At 40.5% G+C, this 27704-nt stretch overlaps 1 protein-coding gene across 1 annotated transcript; it reads right to left on the minus strand.

Annotated features, from left to right (window-relative positions):
• Nucleotides 1-10248: 10248 nt before the first annotated feature.
• On the minus strand, nucleotides 10249-26391 carry ISOC1 (isochorismatase domain containing 1). Its single transcript, XM_064736672.1, has 5 exons — nucleotides 26026-26391; nucleotides 16481-16600; nucleotides 16113-16316; nucleotides 15606-15722; nucleotides 10249-11728 (listed from the first exon to the last, which is right to left on the minus strand). Exons 1-5 carry the CDS (start codon nucleotides 26323-26325, stop codon nucleotides 11582-11584), a joined length of 888 nt encoding a protein of 295 aa, XP_064592742.1. The 5' UTR covers nucleotides 26326-26391; the 3' UTR covers nucleotides 10249-11581.
• Nucleotides 26392-27704: the final 1313 nt, after the last annotated feature.

Below are 27704 nucleotides of genomic sequence, written 5' to 3' on the forward strand. Positions count from 1 at the left end.
GGGGGAAAGGATTCTAGCTCATGAGCTGGCAGCGCTGACTGAGCAGGTTTAAAGGGGGAAAGGGCCTAGATCAAGCAAGCTAGAGAAGAACCTGGGGGGACACGCCTGTGTTGGGGTGGCGTGGACAGCCCAGCTGAAGTGCATCTGCACCAATGCACCCAGCGTGGGTAACAAACAATGGGAGCCATTGGCAGCAGGCAGCTGTGGTGTGGTTATCACCATGGGAATGTGGTGGGATCACTGGAATGCTGCAGTGGATGGCTGCAAGCTCCTCAGAGGGACAGGTGAGGAAGGAAGGGCTGTGGGGTGGCTCTGCACACTGGGGAGGGTTTTGGCTGTACAGAGCTCAGGGACAGTGGGGATAAGGCTGAGTGCCTGTGGGTGACAGTCAGAGGGATGGCCCACAAGGCAGAGATCCTGCTGGGAGTCTGTCACAGACCACCCAGCCAGGACAAAGTGAGATATTCCATCAGTGGATGTTTCATGGTCACTGGCCCTTGTCCTTGTGGGAGAGTTTAACTTGACAAATGTCTGCTGGAAACGTTAATTTGGCAAATGTCTCCAGCACAGCGGAGAGGAGGTCCCTGGAGAGAGTGGAAAGTAACCAGACACAGCCTATAAGGGAGCCTACCAGGGCAGGCCCAGCCAGACCTGCTGCTCACAGACAGGGAAGGGCTGTGGGACATGTGGTGGTCAGAGACCATCTTGGGCACACTGACCATGGAATCAGTCATAGAGTTTTGGATTCTTGGAGAAGTAAGGAAGACAATCAGCAAAATACTTGGACTATGGACTTCCAGAGGGTGGACCTTGGCCTGTTCAGGGCACTGAACATGTTCAGAGAGTCCCCTGGGAAAGAGCATTTAATAACAAAGAGGTCCAGGAAGGCTGGACATACTTTAAGAAGGAAATACTAAAGATGCAGAAGCAGGCCATCCCCATGTGCCAACAGATGAGCTGGCAGGGAAGAAGACCAGGCTGGCTGAACAGAGAGCTTTAGCAGTAACATGGGGGAAAAGAATCTATGAGCATTGCATGGAGAGGCAGACAGCTCAGGGACAGAACAAGGATGGTTTCTAGGTCATGTAGAGAGAAAATTAGAAAGGGAAAAGCTGAGCTAGAACTTAATCTGGCCACTGCTGTGAAAAACCATAAAAACTGTGTTTATAAATACATTCACAACAAAAAGAGTGCCAAGGAAAACACCATCCTTTATTGGACTCTGGCGGAACACTGTAACCAAGCATAAGGAAAAGGCCTAATGCCTTCTCAGCCTTAGGCCTAGCACCTGCCAAGTCTTTAGCAGTAAGACCAGTTATCCCCAGGGCAACCAGCCCTCTGAGCTGGTCACAGGGGCAGGGAGCAGGACAGACCCCGTGGAATCCAGGGGGAAATCATGAGTGACCTCCTGTGGCACTTAGCCCTCACAATCCTGTGGGACTGCATGGATTCCTCCAAGGGAACTGAGGGAGCTGGCAGAAGAGCTCACCAAGACACCGCACCAAGAGAGGCTGACGGAGCTGGGGTGTTTAGTTTGGAGAAAAGGAGGCTCAAGGAAGATTTCTGCACTCTTTAGAACTACTTGAAAGGAGATTGTAGCCAGGTGGGAGTCAGTCTCTTCTTCTAATCAAGTAGCTATTGCATAAGATGTCATAGCCTCAAGTTGCACTGGGTGAAGATCAGGTTGCACATCAGGAAGAATTTATTCACTGAAAGGGTAGTTAAATGTTGGAATATACTTAAGCATCAGATGCCCAGGCCATGGTGTCACCATTCCTGAAAGTGTTCAAGAAACTACTAGATGTGCTACTCAGTGCATTGGTCTAGTTAACACGGTGGTCAAAGTTCAAAGGTTTGGTCAAATGTTGAACTCAATGACCATGAAGGTCTTTTCCAGCTTTAATGATTCTATCATTCTATAATTCTGACTGGGCCTGCTGCAAAGGGTTTGGAACACATTTTCCACGCAAGGGAAGGGCAGCTTGGTGCTCCATATGATTTACTACAAGATGTTTGGGAAAGGATCAGAGGTTGAGGTGATTTGGGGAAGACCAGGAAGAGGAAAATGAGGAGAGAGGAGGCAAAAAGGGCTGATGATAGGTGAGTAGTTGGCCAGTGAGTGTGCTGGTCAGCCATGCCCCGTTCCTAGGTAATGCAGCCTGTCCAGCTGCTCACCCAGAGTCCTTCCTTTCTTTGTCACACTTACAACTCTATGTTTACATATGAGAGTGAGGTTGGTTGTGTGTGTGTGTGTTGCACATGTGCACATGTATGTGCATACATATGGAGTCTGAATGCAGCAGCTGGAGTCAGGGGGTGAACAGACACCTACATTCATGGTGCAGCAGCCACAGAGGGAGTGGGCGTGCAAGGACCAGCAAGGATCATGTTGGATGACAAGCTTGGCTGGTGAAGTGGACAGGAGTAAGTGGGTGTGGGGTCCTCCAAGGGCAAGAGCACAAGGGGTTTGGCTACAGGGACAGAGAAGTCCCAGCTAGCTGCCATTTCCACTGGAGGAATATTTACAAAACATATTCTTCTGATGATTTGCAATTGTCTTTAATTTCATGTTTGAAGCCACTCCTGGCTGATGTCTTTGTCTTTTGTGATTATAACTCTTAAAGTTCTGAGGCTTTCTTTTTTTGCTGGGATTTATCCCAATATGCTCTTTTAGAGAATAAGTATTGCCTTTCACCCCACTACTTTAAAAATGTCAACCATTTAAAAATTATGTTGACACTGAATATTTGGCTGGTGCCTGGGACAACTAAATTTTTACAACATCCAAAATAAGACACAGCCAGACACCAGCCTTTCATTTTGCAAATAATGACTAACAAATGGAAAACAGTGAGGAACAGCTATCCAAGCTGTCTGTCAACTGTAGCCAACTGAGGTCTCCATTTTAATACAGCTGGATCTAGCCAGACTGGTCCTTTAACTATATTGCTGAATATAGGAAGCAAATAATGCATGCCTAGCAACTTTCTGGGCTCCCTTTCACTGATCCTTGAATGCTATTGATTTTTTTTTCAAGGATGCAATGTGGTAATGCAGATGTGACCTTTCTGTCTTACAGATCAGTAACAGGTAACACTGTACAGAAGAGTCTACTCCACTAGGTTTTAAGAAGACTAGAAGAATAATTGAGTCTTTGCAAGGTTGCACATAACAATAAAAAGAACACAACTAGAATTTTCAGGAAAAAATGCTTTGGGTATTAATAACAATTGCTAAATAATAATAATTATTCTGAGAGAATTTAATTGCTTCTGTTTATTCCACACATTATTTGGGAAAGATTAATTACTTTCCCTGGGAAAAAATTAATTTAACTGTGGAAACAGTGAAAGATCTTCAGGATTTGTAATAACCAGTAATAAAGAGTATTCTAGCTTGTTTAAAGGAACACATGGTGAAACCACTGCATTTCATTAAATGGCTAATCTCTTTCCAGCCAAGGGGATTAGTCATGAGTTAATAAAATCATTAACCAAAATAAACTGGTATCATAATCTGGATTCCAGAATTAAATCCTTAACTCAAATAAACTGGTGTCATAATCTGGATTCCAGAATTAAATCCTCAGAGAAACGGGAGTATCAGGAGAGTGATGTCCAGCAATTTCAGTGGAAGATGAGTGGCCAGTGGGGAGACATCTCATGTGTCTCTTGGCTACAGAACAAAAGATGACATGAAAAAAAGTCTGCTTGAATAATATATATATAGTATAAACATATACTTGTGAAAGGGAAAAATTTTGTAAACCTTTACTTGTGTGCATACGCAGATAATAGACTTAAAATACTGATCACCTAGAAGGATCAGCATCACATTGCAGCTGACCTGAAGTTGCCCCCCAAACTCAACCAGCCTAGAAGTAAAAATAAGTCCCTGGGTGAACAAGGATACCTTGGATTCAAATCTACACAGGGACCGTCAGCCAGTGTCATTCAGCCCTGAATGCAGAGGTATCAGGGGCCAGAGAGCTGGATGGTGCTAAGACCACAACCAATCACTTGTGTAAGGGAGGGAAATTTGAAGCTCCTATAAAAGGAGCTGCAAGAATAAACTCAAGGCTGTTTGTCAAAAGGACCTTTGAGAGGACAAACAACCCCACCGTAACAGATCAGCCCAAAATTGAGTAGTTTGAAATATCCCACATTTTTAAAACAAATGAAATTTCTGAAGAACCTAAGTAAAATTATTTCCCTTGTCTGCACACTGAAGGTTTTCAATACATTCTAGTATGTATTTGAACTCAAGTTACATTTGAAAATACTATTCTAATTGTTTTCTACCACATTTTTTCTATTGGTATTCAGAAACAGGTTGTGGTATGAGACAAGCAATAGAATACTGCCCCATAATTTACCTGAATGCCTGCAAAAACCCTGCTAGAAGAATTAGTCTCTGAACAGACGTGTTTTGTTTCCACTTTTTATGCACTCAGAAATTTTTCTTTGTTGGCTTTTATTCCAGTAAGGAATGATCTCTTATTTTTCCTTACAGATACAAGGAAAAAAGAATATTCATTTGAAGTATTTATGGGAGCAGAAGGTTGTATCAGGCATCAACAACAGTGGGGTTTTTCTAAGAACCTTATTTTGTGTGAATGTCACTATAAAGCCACATTTACTTCCTATTTTTTCCTCACTTCACATAAATTTCCTTCTGTGGACAAATTAGGTGTGTAAGTGCTGCATTCCAGTGCTAAAGCCTGTAAGACACCACTGGCACTTGGATTTGAATTCTATTCTTCTTCTCTCCTTGATATATACTTGCATATCCTGGATTTTCAGTATTCAATGACAAAATTCCCTGTAAGATTTAAAATGTGAAATAAGTCTATGATAGCAAGAATTCTTACCATTCCTGTGCCAGTGTTAAGGTTTGGCTACAGTGATTTCCTCTTCTATATATCACAGAAGTTTTGAAGGATCATCTTAAATCAGCATATCACAAAAAGATTCTAGTGCTGTGTCCAAATTTGTGTCCAAATTTCACTTTGCCACCAGGTTCTTTTTGGGAATTAATGTGTTTTCTTCAAATCTATAATATCAGGAGGTAAGCAATGTATTGAACAGTGATCTCCTTTGTATTAGCTTAGGAGAATAGACAAGAAGAACTTTCAGAACTACAAGAGACAGGAATTCAGCCCCCAAATATCTTTTTCCGAAGGCATTTAATTCAGAAGGTCTGAATGCTGCCTCTGCTCAGTCGTCAGAATAACAAGTGTTTCAAAAGCTCTTTCAAAAGCTGTTCAGATGTCATATCTTGGTCCACTTTCTGTCACAGACACACTTTTGCATCATCAGCTGGACTAGAGCTGTCTCAGTTTCCTGGTGCAGCTGTGCAGCACTGGCACAGGATAACCAAAGGAATGGTGATCTGTCTGAACCTATGTCAAATCAAGATGGCCTCTGTGACTCTAATTCGTATGTCAGTGCAGAGGCATAATGCAGGCATATGTTGAGAAAATTTGAAGTTTCTATTCAATACTGGTGATGTTAAAAACATGCTCTAAACTCTATTTGGAGCACAAGTTAAAAATTACTCAGAAATTATTTCCCATGTAATGAAAACTACTGATAATGAGCAGTAGATATCTATACAGATTATCTACATTAACTAAGCTATCTAGCAATAAAAAAGAGTAACATTCAAACAATTTTAACCACCTTTACATTACTATCCTGCACTGCTATACACAAATGCATATCCCTGCAAGGTGCAGTGTTTTGTTACACATCCTAAACTTCTCCTATCACAGTGCATTACAACAAATATTTTCAGCTATTACTCTTTGCAAGCTCAGAACAGGTTTTTCATAGAGGAAATTACTTCAGCACAGCACTTCAGCATTTGTTAGTCAGTTTTCCACAGAGAATGCATAGATTTTAGGTAATTAATATCATGGAATACAGATATTGCTGCTCTTCTTTCCATATGCGGAATATGAAATACAGACGTTTTTTAACATGAAAACATGTTTCCCTAAGGAGATCACATTAGGTATTCCCATCAGAAAATACACTATGTAAATTTCTATATGGTACCCAGTTGTTTTAAAGTAAGGGTAATATGAACATCATTTTTAATATTAGTAAAATATACTAAAATATGCCATCTGGAATGAACTTATGACACTTTTTATAGGAGAAACCATGTTTCACAGATACATGATTAGAGGAAAGCATTTAATATAATACAATACATAATAAAACATAAATATATATTTTAGAGATAAAGATATATATATATATATATATATATATATATATATACATATATATATAAAATATAATATAATATAATCCACCAATCACGACTTTTCAGGAAAATTTTCTAACCTCACCTCACTTTACAGACTGGACATTGGTAAATCTTCAGTATTTGGGGACTTTGATCTGTCATTCACTGCTGGGCTCAACTCCTGCAGATTGAGTACCCTCCTGAGTACTCATTAAAATAAAATAACTGTCTAAAACAATAAAATTTATGTTCTTTAGCTTTTCAGTTTTAGTCTTCTGCTTGACCTTCAGATAATTATGAGATGTTTATCACTGAGAAGAGTGGTTCCACAGCAGACTTTAGCCTCTCCTCCCTTTAATGTGACCCCAGGAGAGAGATGAAAGCATTCAACTACTTCCTCTTCCTAGGAAGAAATTTGCTATTTTGCTCTCACAGGCTTCTTGCAATGTTTCCCTGGAGTGACTGTTACCATGCTTTGCAAAGGTCTGTCTCCTGGAGAAGGCAAAGGCTGCTCTGAGACTTTAGATGGTCCTGGCATTGATGTTTCTTGTCACCTGTCACCCATGCATCAAGCAGCTCACTGTTATCAGCACCAACAGAGCTGGCTGTTGCTAGCAAACAACACAGTAATCAACACATTCCTTGGAAAAAAAGAATTTTTACTAGAAACATCCATCAGGGTTATTCAATGTGACAAACCCCCAAGATTTTCAGTGCCTGAGTAGAAATGTAAGAAAACTGAACAATGCCACCATGCACATACACGCGCAAACAGAAGATATATAATGGCTGAAATTCCCCTAAGTTTGTGGGTCTTAAGCTATCCAGAGACCTAAAGTGGAAACACTGATGCCACAAGCTGACTAAATGCTTTGCTGAACACTTAGATTATTCCCATTAGCAAAGACTCCTACTTTATGAAGTCTTCCCCGTCTGCAGTACCTCAATTCATGTCCCTTTGAAATTATTAACATACCAAATGAAATCCTTACATTCTGAATCAAAAACTGAAGGTCAGAATGCCTTATAGCACAAGTAATACTTGTATTTGGAACATCAGTGCCAAGTATGTGGTGATCTTCAGTCTTTCTCCAAAGCCTTCTCCTTCATTTGATACCAGAATATTTGCCCTTCCAGGTGGCAATTTTTGTGCTACTTGGAGCCAAAATATGCTTAGCAGTCTGCTTTTTGGACAGTTATAATGAAAACAAGGTAAAATCAGTACAGGAACAAAATGAAGGGCACAGTAAGACAGAGGCAATGACTGCTGTGACCTACTCAGTTTTTGAAAATGAAGGTATGTACTCTGTATTAGCAATGTTCCAGCTTCCTAACACCCCTATGCAAAAAAAAAAGAAGCAAACCAGTAATAATTAGAAAACTTTTTCTTTCCCATTTTGCCTTTGCATTTCACCATCTATTCTCTATTAACTGCTCTCTTCATTTGTTTGCTCAATCTTCTCTCTTGAGCAGATAAAAAGGTTTCATTAAAGTAAAGCCTAATGCTGTCAGTGGCAGGAGAGCTGCCAACCCTGGCAGTTTTCATAAGTCCATTAAGCTGACCTAAGCATGCTAATACTTAATAAATTCCCTCCATTCACAGCAGTCCTTTGCAAATATCCTTTTATTTCATATGGAAAAATAGGTTAGGCAATGCAAATGAGTAATAAAGGACCAGACCCCACATTCTGGGGTGTATTTATGTATACACACATTTGCACCTAAGAGGGGAAGCACATACAATCAATTGCAATCTCTGCTGTACCAGAAGTACTAATTGAGATTGCAGAAAAAGCTAACAGCAACTTGATATGAGTATTCAAATTACTAAGATGAAAATGGCACTGTACAAACAAAACAGATCTTTTTTTTCATGGATTTCCTTCACTAGTTCATTTGCTGAGCAGATTTTCTAAACCTTTTTCAAGGACATCTGCTATACCTATTCAGTACATTTTATCTCTAGTTTATCCAGCAAGCAAAATAACCCCAAACCCCAGATTCTAAAAATCACTGCCATCTTCTGCCATTACCAGTTAAAGTGGAAAAAACCCACTTGGAAGAACAAGTGGACTGCAAAGCACCACCAGTCAGCATCAACCCTTACCAAAGGAAAAGCGTTTAACATCATTTGTCACTATCCAGACATCCAGGAATAACTTTTTAATGAAAACAAAGCTTTTAAAGCAACAAAGTATCTAGCCTTCACCTCTTCCTTAAGAGAAAAACAGTCTGCAGCAGTAGAAAATGACTGATTGGAATACTCTCCTTAAAGGCTAATGTAATTGTTCAGATAAAGTAATAAATATGGGGGCATGGTGTGGAGTGGAGACAGAGTTTCCTATGTCTAATAAGAAATGTACTCAATAAGCAGCAGGATTTAAGTAAACATGTGCCTGACAGCTACTAACAGGCAAGTGCAAAAATGATGGTGAAACAGTCCAACACCGTAATTTCTTCAGCCATAATAGAAAACATTAACTCACAACAGCTGATATTTTATTCATTCTCTGTTTTCAGGTTTTGCAAAGGTTACTGGAAACCCTACTCAGTTTAGTTCATACAAAATTATAATGCACATGGAAACATAATAAAAGGACCACAGTTCTGTGAATAAACAGGATCACATTTTAAACACAAAACCTAAACTGTCCTAATAAGAATAAAATACTCATCTTTGTAAGGATCTAGCAAATTAAAACTAATCACACATATATCTTGCTACTTAATGCAGCATTTATATCAGCTACTGCAGTGAGGTAAACAATGCATTAGCAACCTTGCACAGGACCAGAACTCCTACAAGGGAAAATAAGCCACCCTTCTCCATCAAGAAGTGTCTTTCTCCTTCCCCAAGAAAAGAGAAATTATGCTGAAGCCACCTAGAGCAGGTGACAATTGTAGTCCTTAGCCATAGCTGTGGTGAAGTTTTCAAATACGGAAAAGCTTGAGAGAGAGCTTCTTCACCATCAGCTGAGTATACCCTTAAGCAATCCTCCTCCACTTTACTTCATTAATTTATTTCCTATCCTCGCAGAACAAAACAGTACTTACTCTACATAGCGCAATAGCCTCTTCTCTAACGACTCATTTCTGCTGTTCTGCTGCATTGGAACATCCACTTGTCACACAACAGAAAATATGAAATATGGATGAGTTGAGAGGAAATTTTGTCCTGTGAATAAACTTACTTTAGGTAAGAGAAACATGGCAACATTTTTTTCTCTTCTTTTTAAATAAACACTCATACAATCTCATCTGAATGACCCACGTGATGTTGAATGACGCATCCATCTAACAAAAGAGGAATGTATTTCATCCCTAAATTCACATCTAAGACCTCCATTTTATAAGATAACCTTGGGTATTTCTGAATTTCTGAAAAGAGAAATGTAAATGAAGATGCAACATCTGTCCTTCTACTTACTTTTCTTTGAAAGTGGTAAAATTTTAGTAACAATACCATTACCTCTTAAAATCCATGCATTTGTTTTTGAAGCAACTGATAGGGTTTCAAAAATAAACATGGGAAAAAATGCTACAGTTTTTCCTCCAATTACTGTCTCCTGGTACCATCAACACATAATGGTAAGAACAGCAATAAACTCATTATTGCATAAGAAATTTACAGTATTTTTGTGCACAGCTGTTGATTTGATTTATATAAGTGAACTTTGTACTGCTAAGAAACACAATTTATATACGAGGAAAGAAGGTTAAAAGTAGGTCAGCGATAGAGCAAGCGTTCTTAACCCAACTAGCATTCCAGCCTCCAGCTTGAAGCATAATGTTAATTCCTCATATTCTAGTGTGTTAAATAACACTGTAACTAGATGCTAAGACAAGAATCATTCAACATTATCCACCCTTGATCTTTACACAAAATTCCCATGACATCCATAGAACTTCTACAGCTGTACAAACTAGAATAAAGTCCATGGCAAACACAGCTTTCAGGATTTGCTCTATAATAAATATCACAAGCAAAAAAGAGACAGCAAATGTTAACTTTTTATTTCTTTTGAACATATAAAGGTTATATGAAATAACTGAAATTATTTTTATTTATGAAACAATTCTTTTAGAGCCATCTTGTGGGGAAAATAAGCAATTTAAAACAATACATATACTTTAATAGCTTTTCTACCAAAAAGATCAGCGGTTATGTATGACATCTTCTAGTACTCTTTAAAAAAAATAAATGTCTCAGGCACACTGTAAACTTTATACAACATTGTTTAATCCCCTAGAACATGAAGGAAGTGCCTTTATGAATAATCACTTGTTAAAGATTAGTTCTAGATAGAAAAAATATATATCATTATGTTAAAGATGCTATTTTTCTGAAGAATATTTTTAGACCAGATTCTATTCACACTCCACCCAACTATAGACCACAAAAAAGCACGAAAACCAAAAAAGGCTAAACCTTCTTCAGAGCCCTCTTGAGTAAATTAGACAGAATTATTCAATCTAACTAAACAGGGGGTAAAACAAAGCAAAATAAATCTAAACATATTAGTAGATTTAGCACATGAACCTGTAAAGTTTTCATTATTAAACATCCTTAGCGTTTCCAATTTAAAGCTTTGGTAATATTCCTAAGTTCTGAAGGAGTTTACACCAGTTGTTTATAAAGAACTCATTATACAACAGTCTTCTGTTTGTATACACTTAAGGAAAGTACAGCCTTGGGCAGTCAATTTCAGTATAATCAGAAGTCATGATGTAGACTTCTGCTACTTAGGGCAATCAAACATCAGCTCTGCTTGACTTATGTGTCTTGCCTCAAAGTGCTTAAATTTTATCCTAGAGAACAAAAGCGCACATATAGGTCATATATCTTACTCAGTTTTAACTTTTGCCCTAATAAAATACTTCAATTATATAGAACATTAAAGCATATCGCATCACATTTATCCAACAAGTAATTATCTTCTATTAATACAAAAGTAAAACAGGACATCACAGAACAACTGCAAAGCACACAATCAAGGGCTGTCACAGAAATATGCATTTTTTTGAGCTGTTACAATCAGTGTAGAGTATAGACCAGCAGGCACCTCTGTTAATTTATTTTTTTTAATAAAGAAATTTGACAACAAAAGGGTCCTATGATACCTGAAACTTCTGACAGTTGTAACTAAACAGAACACACTGGCACCCAGACATATAACCAGACAATTTTACTAAGGCAAGCACAAGTATGTCAATTTTTATTTTTACACTCCTACCAGACTTCGAGTGAAAGAACATGTATGTGTGCACTTATAGCCTTCCTTCCTCTGTAAAGAGGACAGTGAGATGTGCTTCCTCCATATCTGCTTTAAACTTTGGAAAGGAGCCCTGACTCAGGGGCACTTGCCTTAATGAGATTTTGAATTTCTTTGAATTTCGGATGTTCTTTATCAGCTACCAGCTGCAGCAATATCGCTTCGCTAGTAGTAACTATAATTCCAGTACGTGCAAGACGCTGAAAAATAAAAGAGCAGAGAGAAATCATGTAAGGTATTTGCAAATGTGAATGAGTGGATTTTGAAAGAAAAGATAGATAGCATTTTTAAAAACATCTCCTATGAACAAAAGCACTGCCAATTCCATTCCAGCATTTCTTAGTGGTAAAATTTATAAAGCTAGGATAAAAAACTGACAGGGTTTAGACTTTCCTATGGCAAAAGGCTGCCCTGGATTACAAATAAGGCTTTCTACTTGAAGTAGATTCTTTCCCCAAGTCAGATTTAACAGGCAGCAGCCCCACACGTCTTAATAACAACCCCTTCCCCTTGCATAACCCAGAGGACAGCTTTCTTCACTCTCATGCAGATGAAAGGCCTGGGGAAAAAAATAAAATAGCAAGGTCCAACTGAACAGCATTAAGCAAGAAATTATAACAATTTCTCTCTCAGTCCTTGTTATGTACAACTACTTCAGCTTTTGGACTACAGAGCACACCTAGTAGCAATAATTTCTGGAAAAAGAGGAAAAATCTCTTCTACAGACATTATAAATCATACTGGTACGACAGCAGCTCTTTTTAAATGACGTTTCATTACAGACAGTAACCCCAGTCAGTTCTCACAGGCTATAGGATAAAATATATAGCTGCAGAGAAAGCAAAACCAAAAGAAGTCTGCTAGATCTTGTAAGTGTACAACTCAACAGGGCTTGGGCTTCACATAGCCCAAGGCACAGGACTCACTGTAAAGTTATTGGACTTTTAAAATGTGGTTTTTGCTTACATAACAAAGTTACCCTCACCAAAAGCTGATCAACCCATGTCCCCCATCATCTTCCCAGCCATCATACAGATGCTTTGGCAGTAAACCTCTTCATAGAGTCAGCTTTCCCTCCCTCATCCTCTACTCAGCTGCATGCTCCACCAAATGGGAGCAGGCTCTAATGGGATCCTGAACGGGCTAAGGGAGGGCTAGTGGCAGAGAATAGGCATATGTACATACAAGTTCCAAGAGTAATCATCAAAGCAAAGAGAAGCTCCAAACTCTCTAGCTCTTCAATTACAAACCAACTGATGGGTGAAAGTTACTAACTTTAAGGGACCAACAAGTAAAGTACACGTACATACAGCCTACATAACAACATACTAACAACATTGGATTTACTGAATTCAATACTTCCTACTTGCCATTCTTTCCTCAGCTCTCTTACTCAGTATAGCCATATTTGTTAAACTTCACATGCATACAGAAAAGAAGAAAACTAGAAAAATTAATATGAAATATTATAGCAATGTTTTGAACATGAGCCTCTTCAAGGATACAAAGGTTTTGGTTTTAACTAGCATGGATGAGAAAAAAAATCTAGACCCTTAAAAATCATTTCTGTCTGTGAAATGTTGGTTGAAAAGAGAGAACACCTTCTCTTTAAAAGCAAAACACACCGTAACATGTCAAAAGAGGCTGACATTGACTTATACCTTCTCTAGGACTAGATATTATTTTTATACATTTTAGATTAGCAGAAAATAAGAGATGCGTTTGCTAAGTATATTAGATGATTTCCAAGGAAATCACAAGTTTTCTTAGAAGAGAGTCTTTGAGAAGGAAAGTATTGACAGTATGTTGCATCCACACTGCAGAAAAAACTAGAAAAGACAAAGAACAGAAATGAAATCCAGCAGGAGCAGACCAAGCTGTCTCAATCTGAGACCAAGCACTGGCATAAGATATCTTCATCAGACAGGGCAGATTCAGAATAGTCACATCCTTGAACTTTTGGGCTGAGTTATTTAATCAATGAAAATGTCAAGATTTTTTTTTGTTTCTGAGGGGTTTTTTAACTAGAAGTTGTTGCCTGCTGTCATTTTTAAGCACACAACAGAAGTGGAAACAACCTGTTATCCAAGCAGACACGAACGCTTTCATTACCAATTAAGTCAAATTACACCTCCTAGTACACCACTCAAATATTTGTATATTCATCACCAGTACAATCAAAACACATGCTATGCGATGGGAAATGTGGAGAACTGAAGGGGCAGGTGGGACCAGATGGGAGTTATTTGGGGCTGCTGAGGTTATCACTGCAAAGTCTCTCTTTATTATTCCTGAAAGGTCACTGTGAATAGAGAAGGGCTGTGTTATTGTGAAAAGGCAAATGTCACATTCATCTTCCCAGAAAGGTACGGAAAAGGGTCCAGGAACCCTGGTCAATAAAACTCACCTCAGCTCACTAGCTTGCATAAGTTTGCACAAGAGACAACGTTAGACTCATTCATTAAAAGAATGTGACTAGGAACTGTGAGCTGTATGGTGAAACTAAAGCAGGATTATGCAAGATTTTGGTACGTTGCCCACTTCCCCCATAATGCCACAGTCAATTCGCATTAAGGACACGTCCAATACATGTCCGTTTCTCCTGGTCTCCTCCTCCCAAGCATGCTCATGTCTTGCTTGCTCTAGCCCACATCCCTCGGTAGCACTTTTAAGTGAGGCTCTGTAACACAAGAAGCAACAATGCTTGTATGTGCTGCTGCCATGTGCAGCAGAGAAGGTGTTACTGCTGGCTCAACTCCACATGGCAAGCGTTGGCTCACTCATATTGTAATGACTGACAACACAAGAGACTACAGAAAAACGCTTTCTTTTGCTTACTGAGAACATTGCAAAGGTGTACCAAAAAGTTACCAAAAATGGAAAAATTTATAGCTTTTGCAAGCAATCACACTTCTAAGATCAATACTTTTTAGCCTAGAAAGTAAAGCAAAGCTAGCTAGTCACTGTTTTAACCTTTATTACATTGGCCCAACTTCTATGCTTACAGACACATTTTAAGTAATAAATGTACAAAAACATACACAATAAGGCCATAATAAGGTCACAATAAGGCCAACAGATTTCAGGTTTTCTGTATTTGTTTTGTCTCCTACTGCTGCTGCACCACATTGATTTGGGAAGTCCATGACTTCAGTCACTCCTGTATTCTGTGTGTGTCCCTATGCTCTATGTGACAGTTGACATTAGGTTTCCACTTAATCAAAGTCACGGGTTTCATCAATCACTGTGTGCTGGGGATTTCTCTTTAGTCTTTAAGAAATTAAGTCTTCTCAAAATCTATGAAAAACCATAACATTCTGTGGTTATCATTAGTTTCTACTTCAAATAATTATTAGGGCCCGAGGCAAAAAATTGCAATACTTGATGTATGTATCGGGTTTTGACTTTCAACAGTGATGCCTGTAGGCAAATTAGGAGTACACCATCAAAAAATCATTTGAATGAATTTGCTACAACATAGTTGTATGTGCTTTTAAATCTTCTTGCTACATTTATCTCCACTTTCTCAACATTTAGTTTGCCTAAGCTCCTAAAAGCAGGGGGGAGGGGAATCTTTACTATAATCAGGGTCTTGCGATTAAGCTTTAATTTGCACTGATGAGGAAAAGCAGGAGGAGGGACAGAGGTACAAGGAGATTTGAACAGGATCACATACTGTATTTCATTGCACTTCAAGAATTTCCACACCTGAATACATACTCTTTGGAACAACGAAGCCAAAAGCTTTATAGCACTTTTACTCTGCTGTAGAGATAACACTGCATAAAGGGATATGCTAAAATACTAATGTCTATACAGAGCAATCTATATTGTATGAAAAAATCACTGCTAAATTCCAAACTGGGTTATACATATTAAATTATAATTCAAGGAGATTAAAAAAAGCCAGTACTTCTTCTCCATTTTCAATGCTATTTTAAGAATCAGAGTACTCATCTCTTCTCAAATCTAATTTTATCCACTGCTTTGTCCATAGAAATTCCTTGTCAGCCTACAATAAGCAGAGAACTTAATATACCAACCCAAGGTGAAGAAAGCCCTGCCTAAGAAACTTACTTCAAGAGCAAACATTCTGTCCATCATACTTCTTGATGAGGTGGCGTCAGCTACAATATGAACTTCCAGACCTCTGCCAATTAATTCCAATGCTGTTTGCTGGATACAGACATGAGTCTACAGAGGAGAAATCAAAGGCAGAAAAGCCACCAACAAACCATTATTATGAAATGAAAGTCACAAAATCACAAAGTAGAGTACATAATTAACTAGAGTTCAAATACGTATTTTTCTACCCCTGGCAGTATGAGGGAACTCAATATGCATTTTAAATGCCAGTTAAGATTGTGACAAGTGCCTGTAGTTTACAAGTATCTCATCTCAAATTCTTTAATGAGATAATATTAATGACAACACAAAAATAATTTATTCTATAGAGGATATCTAAGCTCTAAGTACTATAAATTATATAAACTGAGTTGATTTGTTTTAATTACACAAAGTGAGGCCCCTTTGAGGGCCAATAAACATTACCATAAACCAGTATCAGAATGGCAATGCGCCTACCTCTACTCCAAAGAGGACAATACTCCGGACGCCAGGGATCTCTGCTAATGCTGCTTCAACTTCTGGCAACACCATTGAAAATTTTGTCTTGGGAAGCACAAGTTTAGCTCCTGTTAAATCAATTTCTTGCACAGTGCTGCCAAGACCTTTAGGATACTGTTCAGTGACAATAACTGGAATTCCCAAGAGCCGTGCACCTTGGAGCTGTAAGAGGACAGAGAGGAAAACATTTTTAAAAAAAAAGAAAAAACAGAAAAAGTAGAAAAACAATAACAAAGACATTGTTGTTACCTAATACTAATAGTTAGACTGTAAGTAAAATAATAAAAAAAGTTTGCAACGAGTGAGCAGAACTCACTACAACATACCAATCGTTGGCCCACGCTGATGATATCACCGAAGTATTTGATAGCAGGCCGGAATCGCTCTTGCATGTCACAGCAGAAAAAAACAGTGCTTGAGGGTGTCAGGTTGCCCAAAGTAGTAATCTGAAAAAAAGAAAAAAAAGTAATGTTTTCCATAGCAGTGGATATCCCTTCAGAAATGTAGCGGAACAAGGAAGAGTTTGCAATACATCTGCTAGATTATGGATTTATGTTACTTTGAGTCAAAATAGGAGACAAGTTTTTCAAGCTTGATTTTGGTATGTTTCTGAAGTAAAATGAATAGCTGACACTGAACAGTACGGTATAGTCATCAATATATAATCACAATTTTATTAGGTGGGAAGCATAATTCCACATAAATGTACATGGATATTTCTGAACTCTGAAGGGGGGCAGAGGAACACACCACCTAAATCACAGCAAAAAAAAAAAAAAGTACCAAAAGCAAAATTACACTCTTCAAATTCATTTTTAAATCCACAATTCTTGGAACTGAAATAGACCCAGGATAAATTAAAGTCTAAAAAATTCCACTTGCTTTCAAATATTGTATGTATATATATGTTCAATACTTCCATTGTGTAGTCAATTTGATTTGTCTATGACATCTTTTAGCACAAGTCTGATGAAAGCCCAAAGCTAGGAAGAAAGTAGAGGAGACTGTAAATATTAGAAACCAAAGTGAATGCATTTTAATGACAAAAGTAATCTCCTAGAGTTCCCCTCATATAAGGTACCAAGTAGGGTGGAAGGGAGGGGATAAGAAAAATAAACCAAATATTTAACTTTCTTACACTTAGAAAGAGTGCTTTGTATTTTTATAGATTACTTTCACTACCTGTCGAACCAAAGTATAGGGCTTCAGATGGAAGCTACAGGGAAAGAAAAGAGCTACATACTATCATTTAGTTGTAAGGCAACTCAAGAGAAATTACATCCATTCAGGAGCTTTTCAGCAGACAGATACATCGAATTGAATACAGAGCTTCTGGGAAGCATCCATTAATTATATACACTTCATTTCCTGCAATCTGAGGTTGTAATGTTTTAAACTGAAAGAAAATTACAAAATCTGTAAAAGAATGTATTTTGGAAGAGTGCAGGTGTATTGGGTTAACATGACAAGGTTTTGGTTGTGGGGGGAGGCTGTAAGCGTGGCTTTTGTGAGATGCCAGAAACAGCCTCATGTCAAGAGAGCACTAACGCCAGCTGAATCCAAGACAGATCTGCTACATCAGTGATGCTGGTGACAACTTTATGCTAACATATTTAAGAAAGGGTAAAAAAACCCACTGTCCAACAGCAGCTGTGAGAGGAGGGTGAGAATATGTGGGAGAAAGAGCACTGTAGACACCAAGGTCACTGCAGAAGGAGAGGCAGGAGGTGCCCCAAGTGCTGGAGCAGAGATTCCCCTGCAGCTCCTGGTGCAGATCAAGATGAGGCAACTGTGCCCCTGTAGCCCATGGGCTTCCACAGTGGAACAGAAATCCACCTGCAGTCCATGGAGGACCCCACAGCAGAGCCTTGAAGAAAGCCTGCAATATGCCTTAAAGAAGGCTGAGACTCTGAAGAGCCCCGCTGAAGTGACTCTGAAGTGACCTGTGACTCTCTAGAGAGGAGCCCAAGCGCAGAATGTTTGGGAAGGAATGCAGCCTGTGGGAAGGATGCATATTTGGGAAGTTCATTACATACTATCTCACACAGGAGGGACCTCTCTCTGGAGCAGGGGAAGTGTGTGAAAAGAATGAGTGGGAGAGGTGAAGTTTTATGAACTGACCACAAACCCCATTCCCCATCCCTCTGTGCTGCTTGAAGGGAAGAGGTAGAGAAGTTGGATCTAGAGCTAAACCAGCGAAGAAGGGAGGCATAGGGAAGAGGTGTTTTTACATTTGTTCTTATTTGTGATTATTTTACTTGGTTATTGATTAGCACTATATCAAACTGATTTCCCCAAGTCTGTTTTTTCTATGATGGTAATTGGCAAGATTCCTCTCTGTCCCTATCTTGATGCACAAGCTTCGTCATATTTTCTCCCCTCTGTCCTACTGAGGACAAATGATGGAGCGGTCTGGTGGGCACGTGGTGGCCAGCCAAGGTCAACTCACCACAAAGGAATTGGAAATTAATAAATATTCATTACAAAACTTTCACTGATTCAACACGTCTCCAGAGTAAAATGATGCTGATCTCAATTCCCAAGGCCATGCTTAATAATAGCAATGCTTAAACATATGCAATGGCCTGTTCAAACTGTTGGGAAAATTACTTGTATGCTAACAATTGCAAATACTAAATTTCCTCAGTTCTCAGATTCATTACACCACTACTGCCAAAGCAGCAAGCATTCATAAACATGGTTCCTCCAGTCCTTGTGAGCCAAACAGCAACACTCCTAATACTAGCAGTTACAGAGGCAAATGCAGTAACAACCACAGTGCAGATGATGTAACACTGGGCTCACTGATACCACAGGAAGACAGAAGAGCATCACAACAGGCATTAGGGAAATCTTTTTCACCAGGAAGATACAGCTGCACTGCAAAAATTTACCACAGATGTGAGATTTTCAATCCTATGAGATTTTCAGTATTCAGCAATGCAGCAGCTGATTTGATCAAGGGGCCAGGAAAGGCAGCCTCTAGATACTTTTCCCAAGTAACACTTCTGCAACTCTACAGCAGGTAATAAATGAGGTCTGGGACCAAGAAAGATCGGACATAAAATTAAATAACCACCTTGTTCTTGAATACCATCCATCATACCCCACCATTTGCCTAAACAATGAAAAAGGCAGTTGGCAGGCAGTATTAATGTACAATTCAACACCACAGGAAACACATACTGTGACCCATTCCAGCTCTGGCACTTACTACCATCACAGAAGTCAATCATGACATTTAACTTTACTACTGCTCAGCAATAAAAACAGAAAAATGGGAATAAACAATACTTAAAAGTGTGGTTCCTACTCATAAAATGTGCTATTTTGTCTTAGCATTTATATGACAAGCAAAGACTATACCTTTCTCCTTTAAATCTTTCCATCACTGTAACAGCGGCACCAGAGGAGGTTTAGGCTGGACATTAGGAAGAATTTCTTCACAGAAAGGGAGATTAGATATTAGAATGGGCTGCCCAGGGAGGTGGTGGAGGTGCTGTCGCTGAAGGCACTGAAGGAAAGACTGGAGGTACCATTTGATGCCATGCTCTAATTGATATGGCAGAGTTCAGTCATAGGCTTGACTCAATCTCAGAGGTCTTTTATAGTCTAACTGATTCTGTAATTCTGTAATTTTTTAACATCTGTCTGAACCACAAACCATCATCGACTACAGAATGACCAATGTGAAGTTAATCTACTGCCTTGATATGCACCTTCCTCTGCCAGTGCAGCAGATGGCACCACCACCCCTAGCAGAGAACAAATGTGAATAGAGTTGGAAAGTCTTCAAGAAGCAGCATAGTCTTGCCCTACAGAAGGATCAAACAAAAATAATATTCTTCACAGATGACCACATGGTCTGACCCATCAGAGACAGAACTATTGTAAAACCCATCCCACAGCTCTGTTACCTTTGCCTTTCCGTGTTTTCTCATCCATAGCTCCTTTGCACACATTTATGAATACTAGTTCCAGTTAGGTCTACAGTGAATTTGAAACACAAGAGCATTACAACCCTCCTTCACATGGACAACCATGTGCAAAACTTATTACCAGACCTTAAGAATCAGACTTTTAGGTCTCCCTTTAGGCCTTCCTTTCCCACTCCTTATTCTAAAATGTATCGAATGCTTTTAGTATTTCTTCCTACAAATTGTTTTCACGGTCCTCCCTGGGGTAGTTTTCAAACTGCAGGCTGGAACGAGGCACTCAATACTACTATCACAACAGTGCTTCTCTGCCCATACTACTTCACTGCTCTAGCAGGGCCTCAAATATCAGCCAATTCACAGCCCTTCCAGGCCCTGTTTATTCTGTACTTTCCAGTACAGTATTTGCTCTTTTCATAATGGACGATACTTGGACTCCTGAGTACATTTTAGACTTATAAATCATCCCCTGAACTCTCCCTCATCTTCTGTTTGTATAGCTGATTATTTCTACATTGCTACTTCCATTTTGAAGTGCATCTTATTGCACCCTGTTTTTCCAGCTTGTCCTGAAATATCTGAAGTCTGCTTTTTCAGATGCTTGCAGCTCCTTCCAGCATGGGATCTTCTGCAAAAACAGTATTTGCCCTAAGTTTTGTCAAGGAGAAGAACAATGGAATAATTAAAAACAGTGGATTTGAAAGCCATTTTATAGAGCACAATTAAATTTTATTCTGATTTGAGAGTGAAGTGCAGAAGAAAACTGACTGTGTTTCAAGCCACAGAGTATTCTTACTATAGACTTCCACAGAATCTCATATGTTTATGTCAAGAAGCACAGGGAGCTGGAGCAAAAGCACTATATCTGCTTTTCTTTACTGTCAAGTTGGTTTCATATGATTTAATTTATGCCTTCAGATTCATGCCAGCACCTCTGTAAAGTAAAGTTGTGTCAACTGTATATTTGCTAAATAAAAGCTTTTACAAAGTCTAACACAAATAATTTGTTTATTGATTTTTCTATTTATTTCTGATTAGCTTGCAATCTGAATTGTGGCAGAATAAGAGGAAACGGGAAGAGAGGCTAACATCAAAGATTCAACACTTGCTGGTGTTAGATGGAAGACCAGATGTGGGCAGTGCAGAGTGCAGCAGAAAGCAGTCTGAAACTCAGTTTCATAAATAGTAGCTAACAGAGTCCACAAATACATTCATGCAAGCATTTGCTATGTATAAAGGAAAGGTTTAGTTTACTAGTTCTTTAGTGTGCCACATAAATCCCAGAACTCACTTGCTTTCAATGCCGTCCTCCCCATCTACAAGAATGCTGTGACACTTCCACTTCACATCTGGCAGTGAAAATCACCCAGATCTCCCCAGTGCAACATCCCAAAGAGCTGGGGTGAGGGCAAAACTACACCTAAACATCAAACCTGGGCTGGCACATCAACACCTGTTTGACTTCACTGCAGAAAGTGGCAAGCTGGGCAAGGACTGTGAGCCACTGCAGCCACACAGTATCTGCCTGAATCCACCCTGCATATTACATCTACTCAGCCGCAATACCATTAAACAACTTGAACTCAAAATAAAAGTAAAAAAAAAAAAAACAAAACCCAAATGACCTGAAGTTCCCCTGAAGTACATAAGCATTTCCACTTGTTGCACTTCATTTCTCTTAGTTAGGATTTTATGTCCACCAGCTGAAGGTTACCCACAACACAACCAGAATAGGTACATCAAATGGTCAAGTAACCTGATGCAGCTCTTTTACCCAGCTAAAGAAGTCATCTCTAGGACCTTGTCCAGACCAGGATTTAAAGGTATGCTGTCACAAGTCACATACAGCTTTAAATCCTACTCTAGAAAAGACCTAGGTGGGAAAGGAGAGGTGCTTTTTCACATCTATTTATCATCTCTGCTGATTATTATTATTATTAATCAGACAAAAATGTGATTGAGATGAAGTTCTATAATTATAGGTTCAGCTTTACAAAAATATTCACATATACTGACTGGCATTTTACCTGTCCTTTACCTGTTCAAAGTCCAGGAAATCATGAGACTTACAAAATTAATTTCCTCACATTTGTAATGAACAAGAAACTGGAAGCAAAGAAATAACCCCATTTGACATCACTAGTGACGTCATAAATCTCATGTCACCTACTAAATGTTACATACTAAAAGGGCAGACTGGGGGATGTTGCAACCTTGGTATTTCAAGAATGGCACAAAAGAGACAACAACAAAAAGAAGCTACCACCTTTTCTTCTGTATTTCTTAAAGAAAATTGGTAAGATTCAGTTGTACTTTGCTGCCTATATTTCAAATATAAAAAAAATGAATAAATTCAGTTTGATGTATTTCAAGAGAAAAACAGGTTACAAGTATTTCCATTTAGAAACATAAATATTTATCTTATGCTAAGCTAATGTGCAGCCTTTTACACGCATTTCAGCATTTAAAAAGGACAGATTTAGTTAAAATAACACATGACGTGTTATGTACTACTAATGTAGTACAAAAGTCTTCAGCAAAATTCAAAATTACTAAAATGCTTGTTACAGAGTAAAGATATACAAACAAGGAGTCTGGATTTGAGAAAAAAATCCTCTTTCAGTATTTTCAGCCCCTTTCCTCACCCTTCTTTAAGGTCCCACATGCTGCTTTTCAAAATACTTATTTACTTAGGAATGTAACAATTTATCAAAATTTTAATTTCACCCTAAAACCCCCAAATAGAATCCCTGCAATTTATGCTTTGGCTTTTCCTGGTCTTCAGAAAATGGACCTAACTCAGGTTCCTGAGTTAGTTAGTTCTAGCTCCAGACTACCTGAGCAATATCAGGTATATGCAATAACGGTGAAAATCTGTGTATTAATTGCTATATTTCATTTAGCTTATCATTCAGCAGAAGTTTTTTCAAGACAGATATGCCTGAGACCAACCTCTCTCAAAAAACTATCCTGAAATAGACGTACTTTTATGCAATGGTTTCAGCAATAATTTTACCATTTTAGCTTCAGTATCTTAAGGTTTACCAGTTTGTAAATACAGAGTACAAGTCCTCCTGAGGAGAAGCCACCTTGAAGTTATGACAGTAACTGTGAAATAGTCTCTCTAGCTGCCTAAACTGCTCTATTACACAGCTGTAATGTGCATATAGCCGTCTTTTCTTTGGATAACACCAAAGTCTTTTTCCTTACTTCTCTCCTCCAAAAGCAGGTACAACAACACTACGGAAAATACAATAACTTTTGTAGCGCTATTCAACTGTATGTAGAGGTGATTAAAGTGGTCCTGCATTGCCTCATCCAAACTACAAATGTTATAGTCTCCCGTTAAAAGACTTTTATAAGACTTAAAATTTATGAAAAGCAGATGCAGTCCCTCCGTTTGAGAGAGGCCTGAGGAAAGGTCCCTCTCCTCTGCATGTCTGGGGTGGAGGAGATCCGAGCTGAGGAGTGGCAGCCAGGCAGAACATCACAGAGCAGTGCTCCCCACCAGCCTGCCTAACGCTGCACGGCCATCAAAAGCTTAAGTGACTGTTTTGTGTCAGGACACCTGGACCAAACAAATGTACATATATGAGGATGGTACAAAGGCATAAAACAACGAAAGAGCAAATGTCCCTGTACAGATCAAGCTTTGAACTGAGTTCATGGAGTGGCTTTTCAAGGGCAGCATATGGTAATTCCTCCATGAGATTACTGCCCCCCTGAGCTGCAGGGACAAGAAATTGAAACAGCCCAGTTGAACATCATTTGATGCTGACATTCTGTGAGCTATTATACCAAAAGGCATCCTTCTATGACAGGCCTGCAGAGGAATCAAAATGGAAGGACAACATACCACAGATTAGCTGCCTTAAAGGTTAAAATCCTATCTCCAACTAAATGCATACATATACCTCATAAAACATGCATATAAAAACACTGGAATGATTGTCTAGTGATACAGCTGCTAGCACCTCTGAATTTTAATTTTAAATCAGAAATATCTTTTAGATATGAAAGTCTAATCACATCAGCAAGCAAAAGTTGTCCCTCTTGAAACATACATCCAAAACAGGAATTCCACTGACTATGCCACTCACAGAGTTGACAAATCAATGTTGTGTGTAACTGCAGATAAATCATGGAGGAAGGGAGGGAGGAAAAGCGGGAGGGAAGGAAAAAAGGGCATATAATAGTGGCAATGCCTGAATGAATACACAGAAAGTATAATATTCCCATCACTAAGTCCTAAAGGTCTTAAAAAGCTCAGCTGTGTCTGTATCATACCAAATGTTTCTCAAACAAGTGATCTCTGAGCACCTGTCTCTGGCTTAAGGCAAGCTGACTGACATCATTGTGATGTCTCATTTGAGACATCTTCAGCTCATTCACAGCTGCTGAAACATATCAAGGAATAACCCACAAATACCATCCTTTTCATATCAACAGCTGCAACATAACTGCAACAGTATTGGTGTAAGTAGGCAATCAAATAGGCAATAATGCATAAAATATTGGTTCATCCTGAATCCCTGCAGTCAAAGCTGTATAGCGCATTTGCACCCTGGGAGTGATGTATCCTTGTCTCAGTACTGACCTTTATTCCAAGACGTATGTCCTGCTACAAATGCTTGAGCTGCATTTACAGTTTCAGTGCAGAAGGCATCTGCAAGGGAGTCTTTGCAGAGTAGTGATCTGCATGCACAAATGAGAACCAAATTTTGACCTGAAACACTGTTATATGCCCAGAATACCCAAATTCTGTTTTTAAAGTCCTTGCTTTCATTAACATCTATACCAACTCTTTTTGCAAGCTGGAAAGACTGTTCCTTTCCAGTTTTTCTGACTGGGCTCCCATAAATTACAACACAGAAACAGAAAAGTTTTAAACTGAATATAATGAGTGTATATGATGTGCCAATCATTTATTAATCTAGTTAGCTCTTCTTAACCATTCTTTCCATACATTAAGTTAAGAATAAAAGAAGCCAAAACATCCTTAATATACAGTGAAAGCAAACAGGCCACCTTGAGAGTTTATGCATACAAGACACTATGATTAAGGAGAGTTTACAAACAGGATTAATTACACATTTCTGAAAACATTAAGAAAAGACAAGCAATGTTTCAGCTCTCATGATAATACTTCTCTAACATCTGAGAAGTGTCAGCTAGGCAAACTAAAATTTCCTAATAATATTTTTTTTAAATGTTCAGAATGAAAACAGCAATTATGTGGGGTTTAATCCTGGGGTCTGTTTTGGTTTGTGCGTTTTTTTTAAGTAGAATTCTTTGATACTGGAAAAAGGAAGAAGCAATGTGTTTTGAGTGGAAGTATTAGAGCACAACTTGCGCCAATCTCTAGTAGGCACAAAAGTATCTTCATAGGAAAGCACACGTAACTGCATCTATCTGGCAGTCTGGCTTCCTGGTTTGTGGCTACAGAACTACCAAGCTATAGACCTGCATATCAGAAAGAGCTTTTTGAGGCAAAAAGGGATACAGAGGTCCTGACGAACTGCAAGCCAAGATACCGAGCTCTGGAAGAGCCCACTTTACTGGCACTCTTGCAGTTTCCACCTCGCAGCATTACCCCCGGCTAAGGCCGGGTATGACCAGCCGCATGATTTAGCGGAGAGCATTGATTACTTCAGCGACCTGACTTGTCTTCCCGTTCATGACGCCAAGTAAGTTCTGGCCAGCCGAAGGCAAAGCCCGGTTACCACACGCGTGTGGCGCAAAGCGCACCTGCCTCCCCGGCTCGGAAAACCAAAAGTTTCCACGGAGAGACAACTGAGCGCGGGCTGCGGGGACTGCGCCCACGGTCCCAGCCGGCTCCAGGATCTCCCACTTTTCCCGGAAGGGGCCGGGGCTCGCCGCGACAGGACGGGACGGGCTGCCCGCCCTCACACGCACCTGTGGCGGCCGGCTCTCACCTGGATCTGCAGCGGGACCAGGCGCACCTTGCAGCGCTCGTTGACCAGGAAGCCCTTCGGCAGGTCGATGTACTGGCTCCACTCCTCGGCGAAGAGCTGCACCACGAACTTACGGTGCATGTCTATCTGGTCCCCGTAAAGGCTGAGGAACTTCTGGATCAGCAGCTCGTAGCCGGCGCCGTGGGGCACACTGGAGGGCCGGGCGAAAACCGAGAAGCAGAAAAGGACGGGCACAGAGCCCCCGCCCGCTGGAGCACAGCTCCCGCTGCCCGGAGCAGCGCCCGGCTCCGCCGCCGCCATCTTCAGGGACCGCCGCGCCGAGCGCCGCCAGCTCGCTGCGGTCCGCGCCACCGCTCCTCCTCCCGCCGCCTCCTCCCCCCCGACCGGCCGGGCGGTGCCGGCGGGCCCCAATCCCGGCTGCGGCTGCTCCTGCTCCTCCTCCCCGCCATGGGGTTCGGCCCTGCCCCGCACCCCCACGGGGGTCAGAGCCCTGCCGGGTTGCCTTCGGACGGATACGGGGTGTCTTGGGCAGGGGCATGGTTCTTTCCCTGCTTAGGCGGACAGTGAGAAGAGCAGCCCCACACGGGCGCACTTGCCCTCGTCCGGGCGGAGAGAGGCCGTGTCTCCCGGAGAGGGGCAAGGGGACACCGCGTGTGTGGCGGCCCCGGCGGGGCCCTCGCAGGGTCCGGGGGCAGAGCGCGCTGCGGGGTGCCCTGGGCAGGGCGGGGTCGGAGCGCGGGCGGACGCCGGGCCCAGCCACGACGGGGACGGGCGAGGCCGCGTCCCGTGCAGGCTGGGAAGGAAACCTGTTGGTAGAGCCTGAAACGTGCCCGGTTGCTTTGGAGGGTGATCCAGACCAGATCTGTAGAGAGACTGGTAGTTGAGTTCTCTACGAGGCTTCCTTCGGAATTGCCCTTTTCTGAGCAGCGGGCGGTGCCCGTGCCGCGGCTCCGAGCTTCCAGTTCCATCCATGGATGAGGGGAAGTGAGCAGGATAGAACGCATATTTTTTCCTTCGTAGCTTCATGCTCTCTACCATATTTACTTTTTCTCCAGGGATGACTGACAGCTGAAATTGTTGCCCCTATTTTTTCCATGATTACCAGAGTTTCTGTTATATTAAAGTGTGCGTGGGGGAAAGATCTGAGTAGTGTGATACTCGCATAGAGAGAAAATACTGTGTTAAAAACAAGTGGATGTTTGCATGCACTGTGCCAATGCACCATTAAGGTTAATGCATGTTTGCGTGGCACAGAGTTGATTAGGAGGATGGAGCACTTCTCCTATGAGGAAAGGCAAAGACATCTGGGATTGTTCAGCCCGGAGAAGAGAAGACTTCAGGGTGACCTGCTTGCAGCCTGAAGGGAGCCTACAAGAAAGATGGAGAGGGACTTTTTTACAAGGGCATGTTGTAACAGGGCGAAGGGAGTGACTTCAAACTGAAAGAGAGTAAGTAGGTTTAGATTAGGTTTGAGGCAGCAATTCTTTACTGTGAGGGAGGTGAGGCACTGGAACAGGCTGCCCAGAGAAAATGGTGGATGCCCAATCCCTGGAAGTGTTCAGGCCAGGCTGGATGGAACTCTGAGCAACCTGGTCTAGTGAAAGGCAACTCCCTGTTCAAAGCAGGGGGATTGGAGCTAGGTGATCTGTGAGGTCCCTTCCAGCACAGGACATTCTCTG

This window comes from Zonotrichia leucophrys, chromosome Z, assembly GCF_028769735.1.
Source record: "Zonotrichia leucophrys gambelii isolate GWCS_2022_RI chromosome Z, RI_Zleu_2.0, whole genome shotgun sequence".
Classification (NCBI taxonomy): Eukaryota; Metazoa; Chordata; class Aves; order Passeriformes; family Passerellidae; genus Zonotrichia; species Zonotrichia leucophrys.